Below are 14,706 nucleotides of genomic sequence, written 5' to 3'. Positions count from 1 at the left end.
CTGTACTTGGCTACATTCATCTTTCCCTCGATTGCAACCAATCGTCCTGTCCCTGCAGCTGAAAAACATCCCCACAGCATAATGCTGCCACCGCCATGCTTCACTGTGGGGATGTGGTGTTATGGGTCCACAGCTCGTGGAGAAAAGGCCATTGATTTTAAATAAATAATCACCGCACCCGAGGCGGCTTCGTGAGGGGGGCGTTGTTGTAGCGAGCCGCGGGGCAGTCGTCGATGTGGGCGTTTCTCACCGTGTGCACAGGTGAGGAACTGCCCACATTCGTGATTGCTCCCGTGGCTAATGCTGCAGCTGTGATGGCCCCTCACGTTTTTAAAAGAAGCGCAAGTCAGTTGGGGAGAAAGAGAGAGAATCGATTGGAGAGAAAGGAAAGGAGAGGACGGAGGTTACAGGGAGCGTGGAAGCAAGCGGTGCAGGAGAGAGACGGACACGCGGAGCGTGGTGGCGCGATCGCGCCGTGGGCAGCTGCGAGGAAGCTGGGTGTTAGGCCGACACCCAGGTGTTTGTGTAGATGTCGCTCCCGCTGAGCGATCTGGTAGCGGGAGTGACAAGGTGAAAGCGACGGGCCGCAGAGAGGCCATGGAAAAGGCAGCGGAAGTCGGGAGACTTGGTGATAGAATCCCCAACGTGGGCGACCTGGCCGTTGAGGGTAATCAAGTCTCGGGGACTGGGATGAGTGCCAGACCGAAGCCAGGGTTCGGGAGGTCTCCAGTCTCGAGCGTATGATGTAGGAGGGCAGCTGCAGAGAGCGTCTTGCCTGCTGCTAAGCCCGTACGGGATAAGCAGGTGAGACGCATACAGAAAATAGGCACCGGATTGTGTTAGTGTTTTAAGATTGATTCCAAGAGAAGATTGTAACCTCCGATTTTAAGGATTGTTTTTTTCTATTGAGTTTTAACCCCCACGTGTTCTTTTAATGGATTATTTATTTTAGTGAAGATCTGCACTATTTATTGGAACACTGTTTTTGATTTGATGGACAATTATAAATAAAAGCACTTTTGCACTTTTTACCTTCCCTTGCTCAGATGCTTAATTTGCCTCCATTGACTAGCTCACTCGGCAACATTATCGACGGTGTTGGGTTCATGTGCTTCCAATATCAAAGGGAGTGTGGAGCCTGAACCCACATCGTCACAGGGGACTGTATTGGACAAGTGATGAGCAGTGCCTGGTTGTCTCCACACACTGAGGAGAGGCAAGACACATGACAGCCCGTATGGAGTTTGCTAAAAGACACCTGAAGGACTCTGAGATGGTGAGAAATAAGCTTCTCTGGTCTGATGAGACCAAGATAGAACTTTTTGGCCTTAATTCTAAGCGGTATGTGTGGAGACAACCAGGCACTGCTCATCACTTGTCCAATACAGTCCCCACAGTGAAGCATGGTGGTGGCAGCATCATGCTGTGGGGGTGTTTTTCAGCTGCAGGGACAGGACGACAGGTTGCAATCAAGGGAAACATGAATGCGGCCAAGTACAGGGATATCCTGGACAAAAACCTTCTCCAGACTGCTAAGGACCTCAGACTGGGCAGAAGGTTTACCTTCCAACAAGACAATGACCCTAAGCACACAGCTAAAATAACGAAGGAGTGGCTTCACAACAATCTTTCCCAAGAAGACTCATGGCTGTATTAGCTCAAAATGGTGCTCCTACTAAATACTGAGCAATGGGTCTGAATACTTAGGACCATGTGTTATTTCAGTTTTTCTTTTTTAATAAATCTGCAACAATTTCAAAAATTCTTTTTTTTGTCTGTCAATATGGGGTGCTGTGTGTAAATTAATGAGGAAAAAAATTAACTTAAATGATTTTAGCAAATGGCTGCAATATAAAAAAAGAGTGAAAAATTGAAGGGGGTCTGAATACTTTCCGTACCCACTGTGTATGTATGTATGTATATATATATATATATATATATATATATATATATATATATATATATATATATATATATATATATATATATATATATATATATATATATATATATATATATATATATATATATATATATATATATATACGATCTTCTTAAAAAAAGTGTACCATTAGCCAGTTTATAAGAACATACTTTAAAACAGCAAATGAAATATGTTACTGTACAAACATGAAATGAACACTGGAAAGTAGCTACACATGTTCAGACTAAGTGGTAAACACTCTCCTGGAGAAAGGAAAAGGTAAATAGAAATCAATTATAATAACTTTGTCTTGAATGAGCCCCACACACATACTGTATACAAATGCTGAAGAGAAAGGCACTGCTGATGCAAAAGAGTTGAATGAGGGTGTGAGAATTTGACAAAGACATACTCAGGAAAAGATCTCAATCCAGTTTATACAGATGATTTTAACTGAGACTGAAAAGTTAATTGAAAAAGAACTACATATATTAGTCATTACTGTCGATAACAAAACAAATATTCTGCAACCTACCAAATCCAATTTAGTGTCCAAGGAAACCTGAGTCTATATCAGAACCTTTAGGGGCAAGGCAGGAACCCATCAACTTAAGATGCATGTCTTTAGGAATGAAGCAGAAAATTGGAATATCTGAAGGGAAATGGGCATGAATGTAGTAAAAAGTTTAAAACTTCACTTGGAGAAAATCAAGGCACACAGTTCAAACCCAGGATGCTAGAACCATGAAGTAGCTCTTTGTGTCAAATATATTCCACTTTAAAAATGCAAATATATATATTGTTGTTTAGACGGTTCTGTATTTCACTCCTTGTTTACTTGAAAATACCTTTATATTTGCTTTCCAAAGATATGATGAGGTGCCCATATGGCAAGACATTGCCTGAGCAAGGATAGGGTTAAGGGATAAGGGTTATTCTTTGGGTAGGTTGAGGGTATGGGTAGGTCTTGGATCAAGTCTTCTACAGACAAAAACCGTGGCACATTTCTACAGGACGTTTCCTGCAGCCAATCACAGAGGAAATGTAGGAGCAGCTGGGGATACTATGTCCTGCATGTATGCTCTAGAAAAGGCAAAAAGGAAAGGCCTCCAGAACTGGTCAGATAGAAATCACAAAGAAGCCAAGTACATATTATGCAAAAATTTACTCTAGGAAGATGGGTCTTCTGAGGAGGCTTGAATATTAATGTTAACGTTTTCACAGGGTATGTAGTATAGAATAGTAAGGAGGGTTACAAAAGAAATCTTACAAAATGACAAGCGTTGTTGGATGATATCATTTATAACTACAGTATGTATCAGTTTTGACTAGATCTCAGATCACTCATAAAGGTGAATAATGTTCTGCTATGCTCTACAATTTACTCCACCCCACTATTTTTTTCCTGATATTTGTTTTTCTTTGAAGACAGTGCAGGACTGTGTGTAATGCCATAAAAGTTTTCTTTTTTGTCTTTACTGTAACATTCAATATGGAAACATCCTTACATCCTCATCCACCACTTACTGAAAAAAGAAAGAAACTTTCCCATCTTAAAAACCATGGACGCTGAAAATTAGGAAGGTAAACTGAAAGCAAGGTTTAATTTGAACTCAGTTTGAATTTGGTCATCATTTGTACCTCACAGTTTGCAAGTATTATATAATGGGGCCAGATTTTATTTAATGTTTCTTTTATTTAAAATTAGTTGGTGCTGTTCTCTTGTATTTATTGATTTAAATAAAAAAAATCTAATCACAAAAAATGCTTTCTAAGTCAGCAAATGAATACCGAAAGTAACATTGTATATGGTAGTAGGAAAGTGTATTCAAACTATTATTCTGGTCCAAATCAAAAATGAAAGCATATGTAATAGTTAGCTTTTGAATTTTTATGAGGGATAACCATTTAAAAATAGTTTCTGTAATGAAACAGATTCAATAACTGAATAGCTGAGAATTTCTAGATCACAGAATGTTATTTTGGCTCAGACACAAGCAAAATATTGAAGGGTGATAAAAACAAAATATTGGAGTAGGCATTAAATGGACAGAATGATGAGAGAAGACTGCCAATTTAAGAGTACATGCAAAACTTCCCCCAGACTGTGTTTGGAATCCAGTCTTCCAAGGCTATAACACTGTAGTGCAAACTATAGTGCTACCATACTTCTCACTGTTGTTTTACAGCCAAGGCTTTCTTCCCTGACTTGTATTTTCTGTTTTATTGTTTTTATTATGTTGGAGTTATTTCTGTTAGATTTTCTCATTTATTGTTCGTAAGATGTAAGTTTAATCTCCTGACCGTTAATTTCCCTTTCCCCTCCACCCATCCTTCTGCCGATACCAGCATAGGATAGAGTTTCCCCCCACCCACAATTACAGCTGCCCAGGTAAGCAGAGAGCTGAGGAGACTTTGTGCCAGCAAAGCAGTGGGTTCAGATGGAGTATCACCATGACTGCATATAGTGATAGACCTATAAATACCTGGGAGTGCAGCTGGATGATAACTTGGACTGGACTGCCAATACTGATGCTCTGTGTAAGAAAGGACAGATATATATATATCTATATATATATAGATTATATATATATAATCTATACTTCCTTAGAAGGCTGGCGTCCTTCAACATCTGCAATAAGATGCTACAGATGTTCTATCAGACGGTTGTGGCGAGCGTCCTCTTCTACGCGGTGGTATGCTGGGGAGGCAGCAGAAAGAAGAGGTACGCCTCGCACTTGGACAAACTGGCGAGGAAGGCTCCTGTCAATCATGGAGAATCCACTGCATCCACTGTGAACCGTGTCATCTCCAGACAGAGGAGCAGCTTCAGCAACAGACTGCTGTCACTGTCCTGCTCCACTGACAGACTGAGGAGATCGTTCCTCCCCCACACTATGCGACTCTTCAATTCCACCCGGGGGGTAAACGTTAACATTATACAAAGTTATTGTCTGTTATACCTACATTTTTATCACTCTTTAATATTGTTCTTTATGTACGCTGCTGCTGGAGTATGTGAATTTCCCCTTGGGATTAATAAAGTATCTATCTACCTCTATCTATCTATCTAAAGATTGGCTTTTTATTTAAACATTTTGAAGAATCCTAAAAGGTGCAAGCAGGACACAATTAGCAAGCCACTGTTAGCTGCTGTGTTATTTACAGGTTTTTTTTAGTAAGGAAAAAATGGAGGAATCAATGTCTTGAAATTTTAAGCATGCACCTGAAAAAAAAAATTTTTTAAAATCTAGCTGCAAAAAGTATTGCAGCATTCAAAAAGAAGTAAATGCTGCACTATATGCAATTTTTAAGATTATGACATACAAGCCAAGGCAAGCCGTCTCCAACTTTACCAAATGTTCCCTAAGCAGCAGGGGTTGACATCTTATTAATAAAGTACTGGTCAGAAGGGGAGAGGAAAAAAAATACTAGCCACTGCACCTCAACAAGAGCAGAATTTAGGATAAATTTGGCTTTTTGAAGGCAAAGTTACATTTTCATAATTTTGACATTTGTTTTGTCCTGTGTTTGCAAGAAAAGTATTATCTACTCATATTGTACAGTATATATACATACACACATACATACATATTAGGGGGCTCTGCCCCCTGCTTGCTTTGCTCACAAACCCCCGTGCGGGCCCTACGCGCTACTCATTTCCTGGATCTGCCGCTTGCGACGAACTGTGCTGTGCTTTTGGATAAACACAGATATCAACTATGTCTTTGATATGTAGAATTTCTAATACGTCCGATTAACTCTTTCGATTCTATGTTGCATCGCTTTTCCGTAACCAAAAATATAAACCTGACCGAATTGTGGTTTCTTTGAAATTAAACTTGTAGCTCTGTTGTATCACCTATGTCCATATATTCAATCTCTTTTCGCTGCTCCGTTATTTCACCAAGTAATAATTTCCGTTTATTACTGTTAATGCAATCTTTACTAACAGCTTTTTGAGACTTATAAATTTTAGTACTTTCATTATCTCTAACCTGCTCTGCATGAGTATCGTGCCAACGTTTATGACGTTATACTTTGTCTTCTACTCTCTGTCTTTTCTTTTTCTACTGTTTGTGTTTTATTTCCGCCCCCAATTGGACCTTTTAGATTTTCAATTCATCTCTTGGCACAAAGTCTCATTTCACAGGATATGAAATCAGCTCTCTGAAAAAGTCTTGTCTCAAGATTTTTTTATATATAGGCTAATATATAGGCTATATATATATATATATATATATATATATATATATATATATATACACATATATACATACATACATACACAGTATATAAATAAAATATAAGATACAATTAGGTAATTCAAGCAACATTTTCATGCAACACTCATTTTTCTTCCAAACCATACAGTATGTCACATAGTACACATTAATGTAGATTTTTTTCATCTTCATTAGGATAATACAACAATGATACTCTCCCTGTGTGAAATATTTTTTAAAGGTTTGTTTGTTGTTTTTTTTTTTTTTTGCATTTAACAAAAAATTCCATCATGCTGTGATACTAAGCAAAGCGAGCTATCAACAGTGGATTGGACCACCAGGGACCCTTAGTTTAAAATAAAAAAAAAAGATCTCCCCTGTGTCAGTCTATTGGTGCCACAGTAAATATAAATTGCAAGCCTAAAACTTACAAGATACATCTTTGTTAAAGTGGTAAAAGGTTGAGTTTTAAAAATATATGTCTTATGTGTTTCAAAAATATGTTTATAATAACAAAATGAATTTGGAAGTACAGGACTCAATTTTTCTCACAGATTCTGGGCATCTTTCTGAGGGAAGGAGACATAAAATTTTGCTTCTTTGTTCAACTCATGTGGTAGGCAGTATGAAGGAAGCATATCTAAAGTGCTTGAGTAAAAAAGCGTGTGTCTGTAGGTGTTTAGCACAAAATTTCCTTTCAATTAGATTTTATGAAAATGTGCGTACCCCAGCAGTATAAATAAAATTAAACAAATTATGCCTATAGTTTCTATCAACCTCCTTAATACAAAGCATAGATTTAAAAATAGACCTCCAGAAAGGTGATCTACAACATTGTTTTCATCCTTGGTAGCAATTCACGTTTCTCTAGCTAACCAAAGCCTATCAAAGTACTATTGCAACTACATCATTCGCAAGGAAGCTACAAGAAACCATGGCAAAAGGATGAAAGACTGCTCTGTTGTGAGACTGTGAAGGAAGGGAGTACTTCTGGAGCCTCACACACTAAGTTATATTTTACAAAAACATTCTTAGCACACACATTTGAAAGATATGTATTATTTCGAGTTAATCAATGCTTGGAAACATTCTTGGCTTTAAAGTTGATGCATTCAACCTTTCTCCTTGAGAAAGCTATTTTTACCTTAACTAAAACCCATCCAATTGAGGGTTTATTTGGTCAATTAGGATACTGCAACTAATCACCACACATCCTGCAATGAACTATATTTTTCACTGTTTCACTGCACTAGAATACTGCATATACAGTCATATACTCAATCATTTCAGCTTTTTTGGTATTACTGCTTCTTTTTGGTATAAATGGTGAATTCTGCTGTGTCTTCATTAAAACTTTGGTTTTATCCTCATACTCTTTTTCCAAGTTTACAAAATTTTACATATATTAATGCGTTTTAGCAAAAATATGATCACAAAAAAGCTACAATAAAGCCTTGTTTCCATGAACATTTTCATGCAGTTGTAGCACATAACGAAGCTCTCCTCTGTTTATAGATTGATTTAATTAAACCACAGCAAAATTGCCATTAAAGAATGTGGTAACTGTAATTTACTTGGAGAAACAGCAAAACAGTATTTTCCTTGTACTGCAAAAAATAAATCACCATTTAGTCCAACTGAATAAAGCCACGTTTTGTTTTTGGTACATTATGTCATACAGGGAAGACATTTAATTATTGTTTACCTCTTTTAAATTAACTTTTTTCTGTCTAAAGAATAACTCCAACGCTGAGAAAAAAATTACTTAATTTTTATATATCCTACCATAACTTGCACTTAATATATTTTTGAACAGTTAAGCAGTCTATATTTTCTTCTATTTTTTGTTTCAAGATAAAGACACAAATGAAGTGCTTTGTTTCTATAATAAAAGAGTTTTCAATAGAAAATTCATGTCTGATAAAACATGTTCATTTCTGGTTGAAATGACAAATTATTTATGTGAACTGTCTATGGCTCAGCGCCAAAATAAGACGTCCTCAAAATAAATTATTTTAAGAAAGTAAACATGGCAGGAATAATCCTCAAATTACCTTCTTAAAGCAATACAGTTTTAACACAGTAAAATTTAGTTTTGGGTAGGTGTAACTTGCAGCTCTATGCACAATTGTAAATTGATAATCAATTTTAATAATAAAAAAACAAGCTTTAAAAAGGCAGATAGATGAACAATAGAATACCTTGACTTTTATGACTAATGATCTTTGTACACCAAAGGAACAACATAAATAATACTAAATTCAATCTCATAACATTCATTATTTAATTTAACAGATACAGTTACTTTGTTATAGTGTTGCAGAGATCTGGTGCTTATCCCAGCAGTATCAAACATAACCTCAGGAGCCAACCACGGACAGGGTGCCACTCCACTGCAGGGCATACTCATGCACCGAGTGCCAATTTGAAGTGTCAAATGTATCTAACACTTGCATATTTGTAATGTGATTGAAAAACTGAGTACCAGCAGGAAAGCCATACATACAGAAGAATGTTCAAACTCTGTTAACAGAGTGATCAGGTTAGGATTCAAACCCAGGAGCAGCGACGCTAACACTAGGTTACTGTACTGCCCAACTGATTGCATAATTTTAGAAATGTCATTGAGAAAAATGGTTAATGATCTCCAAGATAAGGCATTAAAAATGTTGACTTGCAAAGTGTACAGTATAAAAGTTGAATACTTTTGTCTTGTTGACCTTGGAAAGACAAATATAATATTATATATGCAATAACTGATTTCCAATTCCTCACTCATGCTTAAATTGGGGCGGCACGGTGGCGCAGTGGTAGCACTGCTGCCTCGCAGTTAGGAGACCTGGGTTCGCCTCCCGGGTCCTCCCAGCGTGGAGTTTGCATGTTCTCCCCGTGTCTGCGTGGGTTTCCTCCCACAGTCCAAAGACATGTGGATTAGTGTGTGCTTGGTGTGTGGGTGTGTTTGTGTGTGTTGGGTCCCTGCCTTGTGCCCTGTGTTGGGTGGGATTGGCTCCAGCAGACCCCCGTGACCCATTGTTTGGATTCAGCGGGTTGGAAAATGGATGGATGGATGCTTAAATTGGATAATGGTGATAAAACTAATGACCTATTTGTCACTTTTGGTCGCACCATAGGTTTTCAGCTCAAAACACTTTGGCATGTTTTTATTGTTTTGTACATAAAAGAGGTAAGAACATAGCTATGCAACAATCAATTTTCTATTACATTTATAAGGGGGAAAAAGAGATGGTACATCTGATGACCTACATTACTTTTGCTTCCCATTTTATATTTTCAGTTGAAATGGCAGTATATTTTCCTTTCTAATGAGAGAGAACAACAGTATTGTACACGTACCAGCAGATTGCATATTCTTCAGCTACTTAAATTACATAGGAGCCCAAATCTTATAACCTATTTCACCAAATGTAGTCCTCTATTTATTGGATTTTTTTCATCTTGTATCCACTATTCTGCTTGTAAGAATCGATGTTTGATTCCACACTCCTACAAGAAATGACAGGAAGATCTTAATCTGATAATCCATACATCAGTGTTGGACCCACAGTTATGTTTTTAACCAATCCTTGTAGGTGAGTGTATTTATTATTTGCGTTACCCTCAACAGGTCATTTCATTTGATACTACATTGATAATAGAATGACTCTGCTAACATAAATCTTATTTTTATGTGCAGTAATATTTTTTCCACATTTATTCATAATTATAATCATGAAAGCAATGCTTTTACAACTAGGAAACACATGTTAAAGTATGTTTTCTTTCATAAGGACTCCTATACCTACATGAAATACAAAATGTATGCATGTCTCATAACAGTTCAACATTCATATCTGAGAAAACAAAATTGTTGGAATAAGTACTGAGAAATAATTATTGTGAAGCTAACAACAAACAAACAAGGGAATTTTTAAATGAAAATATAAAGACTGCATGCCATTCCCCTGAAGTTGTAAAATGCATATACATGCAAACACACAAACCAATCAGCCATAACAATAAAACCACTGACAGGAGAAGTGAGTAGCGTTTCTCATTACAATAGCACCTGTCAAGGGATAGGAAATATTAGACAGCAAGTTAACAGTCAGTCGTTGAATGTGATATGCTGGAAGCAGGAGAAATGGGAAAGCATAAGCATCTTAAAAATTTTGACAAGTGCCAAATTGTAATTGTTAGATGAATGGGTAGACCATCTCCAAAACAGCAGCTCTTCCACAGTGTTCCCGATATGCAGTGGTTAGTACCTACTAAAAGTGGTTCATGGAAAAACTATCGGTGAACAGGCAACAGAGTCATGGATGCCCAAAGCTCATTGATACGCATGGGGAGCAAAGACCAGCCTGTCTTATACAATTAAAGCTACTGTAGCAGAACTTGCTGAAAAACAATGATGGCCAAGAATGTTGTTGACTTGGCCTCCAAATTCCCCAGATCTCAATCTGATTGAGCATCTCTGGGATGTGCTGGTAAAACAAGTCCGATCCATGGAGGCTCCACCTCACAAATTACTGTATAGGACTTAAAGGATCTGTTACCAACGGTCTTGTGCCAGGTAAATATCATAGGACACCTTCAGAGGTCTTGTGGAGTCCATGCCTTGACTAATAAGAGCTGTTTTGATGGCACGAGTGGGAAATACAAAATATTAGGCACATGGCTTTAATGTTGCAGCTGACTGGTGTTTATGTATACATATACCCGCGCATGCTTGCACTTTATCTGTAAACGCACTCGATTTAAAACTGAACTCTTATATTCATTGCTGAGCATTTGTATAAAAAAAACAAATCCTAAACACAGGCTGATTCTGAAGTGTGACCAGCCTCTGAATTGACCAGCCTGTGTGGATAGGTTCTTGGGCAGTTACAGAATCTGTTATATTTCCATTTATTTGTACATTTTCCCCAGCAGTGACAAGGTGCCATGGAATTTGTACATCACATTGGAATTAATTTTGTCCTAGGTCTTTAATACTAAACTTCCTCAATTACACTGACCACCCAACTGTTATTTGTAAGGCTCTTTGTAAAACAGCCGGTTTATCACATGAAGGCCAATTCATTCTTCTTGGCTTCAGCTAAGCTATAGCACAAGCCAGGAAGGCATTTAATCGCATAATAAAAGCAGCATGTCATGCATAGCTACAATTGATGTTTTTTTTAGCAGGCTCATCTTAAACTCTCTTATATCTAAGAGAATCACCTATGATGACCCAAAGAAAGCAACAGAAGCCACTGACAATTTCCAAGCAAATGGAACACTTTCCTCTTCTTCCCACAAGATGACTGTGGGTTTATTTCAGTGGGGATTGGAGGGGAGACCTGGCAATTGTTTCTGGTGCCAGTGCAACTAAACATGGGGGGTTGTGATGACATGACTGTGCTCCAGATCGGACCTTTTTACCCCCACCTTTTTCACTGTCACTTAGCTTAATATATCCTATTTTATGTCAGTAGCTAACTTATCAGTCTGTTCATGGAACAAGCACATTCTTGGGCTAAACAAGACAAATTGAGTGCCATTGGCCATCTGTGATGTAAAGTAGTTGACATTTTTCACAACAGTAAACAAGATTATTGGCTAAAGACGTGCACCAATCTGGCAGTAAGAGTTACTTTATAGTTGTTCTGGTATCTTCCAGTTCCAAACAGCGCGGGTTTGGCTATTTTCCTGCCATGCGATTTCCAGATGTGAAACAAAAGGTAAAGATTCCACTGACTAGTTGTACTACTTGCTAGTGGAGATATGCAGTTTAAAAAAAAAAACAAAAAAAAACAGTGGTCTGTTCTGTTTATTCACCAACCATGTAACAGTGTTGTTTCCCATCCTAGAAACATTATCAGATTTTAAATGGGAAATGCTACAATATTTCTGCATATGAATGCAAATTACATAGAGTTTATTACATAAACCACAACACCCCAACCTTGTTCCTCTTCTCATACCCCCAAACTCTAGTCTCTCTCTCATTCACTTTGTTAAAATGATTTAAGATTTAAAATTACTCCACTCTTTTCTGCTGCTTAATCCCTCTGGTAGAGACTTCTAATTTTTCTATCCCCGTCATCATTCTCATTCCAGACTCAATTATATTTTCATTTCCCTGTAGCTTGCTTTGCTTCTTCTCTAAAAATTATTTGTTCAATGCACCTTCTCTAATGGACTAAAATTTACTCTATTACACTTTTACTTTCCACTGTTTTCTTAGCTTGTTGCTCACTGGAATTTTAACTGTTCTTTGGTCCAGAACAATGATTTTTTGGACAGCTTTCCTCTAATGTTCAAAATGTATTCTTATTAATTCTGGCTTGATAGATGTCCCCATATATGTGGTTGGCTATCAAAAGCTCTATTTGTGATTTCAACATTGACTGTGCTTGTTGTTTGGCTCATTCTCACTGGCCATCCTTGAGTTACGTTTCTTTTATCTTTTTGGGGATGTAATGGAACCAGAATAAGAGTTACTAATTGCTCCTATGAGATCTAAATGCAACTTGTTTCTTCAGCAAAGGGATAAACGTGAGATCCACCCCTCACAGTGTGATGATATGTGTCTGCAGCGAAGTCTAGTAAGTTGTTAGTACTGTGTGCATCTATTTCAACTATTAAAAATAAACTGAGGCTCCTTGCCAAATGTCAATAATTCCATGGAGATCAATAAGTGTTTTTTATTGGAAATTTTTAACTTCTTCCACAGAACTAAATTCCTTATTAAAATCTGCTCCTCTCTATGCTTAACAAAGAGAGAGGTTTCTTATTTGACTCCCCAGTCATCCTCACTAAACTTAAGAAGGCTCTGAAATCTATGTATTCTAGATTTCCCCCCAGGCTTCACTAATGAAAAAAAAAAAAACATTTGTTTAACAATTAAATACTTTTCATACCTGTAACTCAGTTAAAGACAGAAAATCTCGCCATCTTTGCTCCAGATCATCTCTTAATAAAGCCCGAGGCTCCGGAGGTATTGACTGTACTTGCGGTATATTCTGAACAGGGATTTAAAACAACACATAACTATAAGTGAATGTTCAATGATTGATGTAAAATCAATTTAAAAAAAGATACCATTAACTGATATAATATATTTAGTCTAAGTGCAAAGAAAAAAAAAGTGTAGCCATGCACAAATTTTGCAAGAGAAAAATAAAAAAAAATTGTTAAAAACTAAATATTATTCAGAGATGGATAAACTTTATCTTTACTTAGATAAAACTGTCCAACAGCAGTTAGATTAATAAGCCAAATTAGGTAAAAGAAAAGTAACAAATAAAAGTACAGTAGTTGCAAATAAACAAGATAAAAAGCAGAGTAATGTAGGCTCTATTCCTCCCAGTAGCACAGGTCTACCTACTGTAGACACCACTGTTATAACTAGGAATAATATTGTTATAAAAAAAGGACACCAAAAGCCATTCTTTTACAATTATAACCCATCCTATCTGTATCTAACCTCTGATTTCAAATATGAAAGATAATAATATACTGTATAATAAGAAGATCCTAGAAAACTTGTGTTAATGCTGCCAAAATTTTACAACAATCCTACCTTCAGACAGAGTAATACACATCTTATCACATACATTTTACCTTCCATTAATAAATGTGCATTTGCATATATATAACAAAACATCTGATAGGTACTGTTATCATACTACTTTAAAATACTGTAATAAAATAAAATAAACTGGATTCTCTGGTCCCTTGTAACTTGTAAAAAGGCAAATATTTGGCTCAAACCCGGTGTGAAAGTAGTCACATATATTGGTTCTAGCACATACAGTAGATAATCAGCCAACAAAAATTGGAAAAACATACATTTTTTTATATATTGAAAAAGATATTAGTTATAGATCCTTATCACTGTAAACTTTACTTCAGTTATAGTTTCAAAACCTCAATACAAATATGTGAAACATATCAGGCACAGATCAAGAGCAGGGACTTCCCATTCAAGCATCCATTTTCTATTCCGCTCATTCAGTTTAGGATCATGAAGAGCTTATTCCTATTCCATTGACTACAGTACAGACTAACAAACATCCCTTGACAATCCCGTGTCTTAATAACAAATACTATTTAAAACATTTTTAATTAATTAATTAAAAAGCAATTTTGTTGAACAATTTAACAATGCAATAATTCAAATATTTATGACAGTTTTTTTTTTTTAAACGTTTGTTGGTATAAGTCACTCCAGAGAGAACTACTGGCAGATCTTACCCCCCCACCACCCCCATTTTAAGTTTAGATTGAATAACTCAGAAATGTCTTATTTTTCTGCACAATATACTCTCTTGCTTATCAATATGTTTATACATTTCAGGCAAGTATGGCTTATATCAAAAAGTTTTTTGTACCACTTCATTTATCATTACATCTCTAGAGTAGAAGCATTCTGAAAATAAAATTAAGCTGTGACAGCAAAACTAGTAATGCTCGCATTCTGACAACAAAGACAAAAAATAATTTGTATTTATTTGCAAAAGTTACACACTCCAGCCCTAAGCCAGAAAAGAGATTGAAATATATCAAGTA

At 36.7% G+C, this 14,706-nt stretch overlaps 2 protein-coding genes across 3 annotated transcripts in view; one reads left to right on the top strand and one right to left on the bottom strand.

Annotated features, from left to right (window-relative positions):
• The window catches only part of LOC120516067 (chromobox protein homolog 3-like), a 126,002-nt gene that overhangs the window by 57,601 nt on the left and 53,695 nt on the right, over window positions 1-14,706 (top strand). The gene's annotated exons all lie outside the window — the stretch shown is intronic.
• LOC120516066 (endoplasmic reticulum membrane sensor NFE2L1-like) overlaps window positions 1-14,706 on the bottom strand; it is a 41,304-nt gene that overhangs the window by 9,552 nt on the left and 17,046 nt on the right. For both annotated transcript variants that reach the window (XM_039737514.1, XM_039737515.1), the window contains exon 3: window positions 13,056-13,157. In XM_039737514.1, the coding sequence (XP_039593448.1) occupies window positions 13,056-13,157 (102 nt within the window). The remainder of the gene's footprint in view (window positions 1-13,055; window positions 13,158-14,706) is intronic.

The sequence above is a fragment of the Polypterus senegalus genome, chromosome 15, assembly GCF_016835505.1.
Source record: "Polypterus senegalus isolate Bchr_013 chromosome 15, ASM1683550v1, whole genome shotgun sequence".
Lineage (NCBI taxonomy): Eukaryota > Metazoa > Chordata > Cladistia > Polypteriformes > Polypteridae > Polypterus > Polypterus senegalus.
This window is presented reverse-complemented; position numbering and strand designations above follow the sequence as displayed.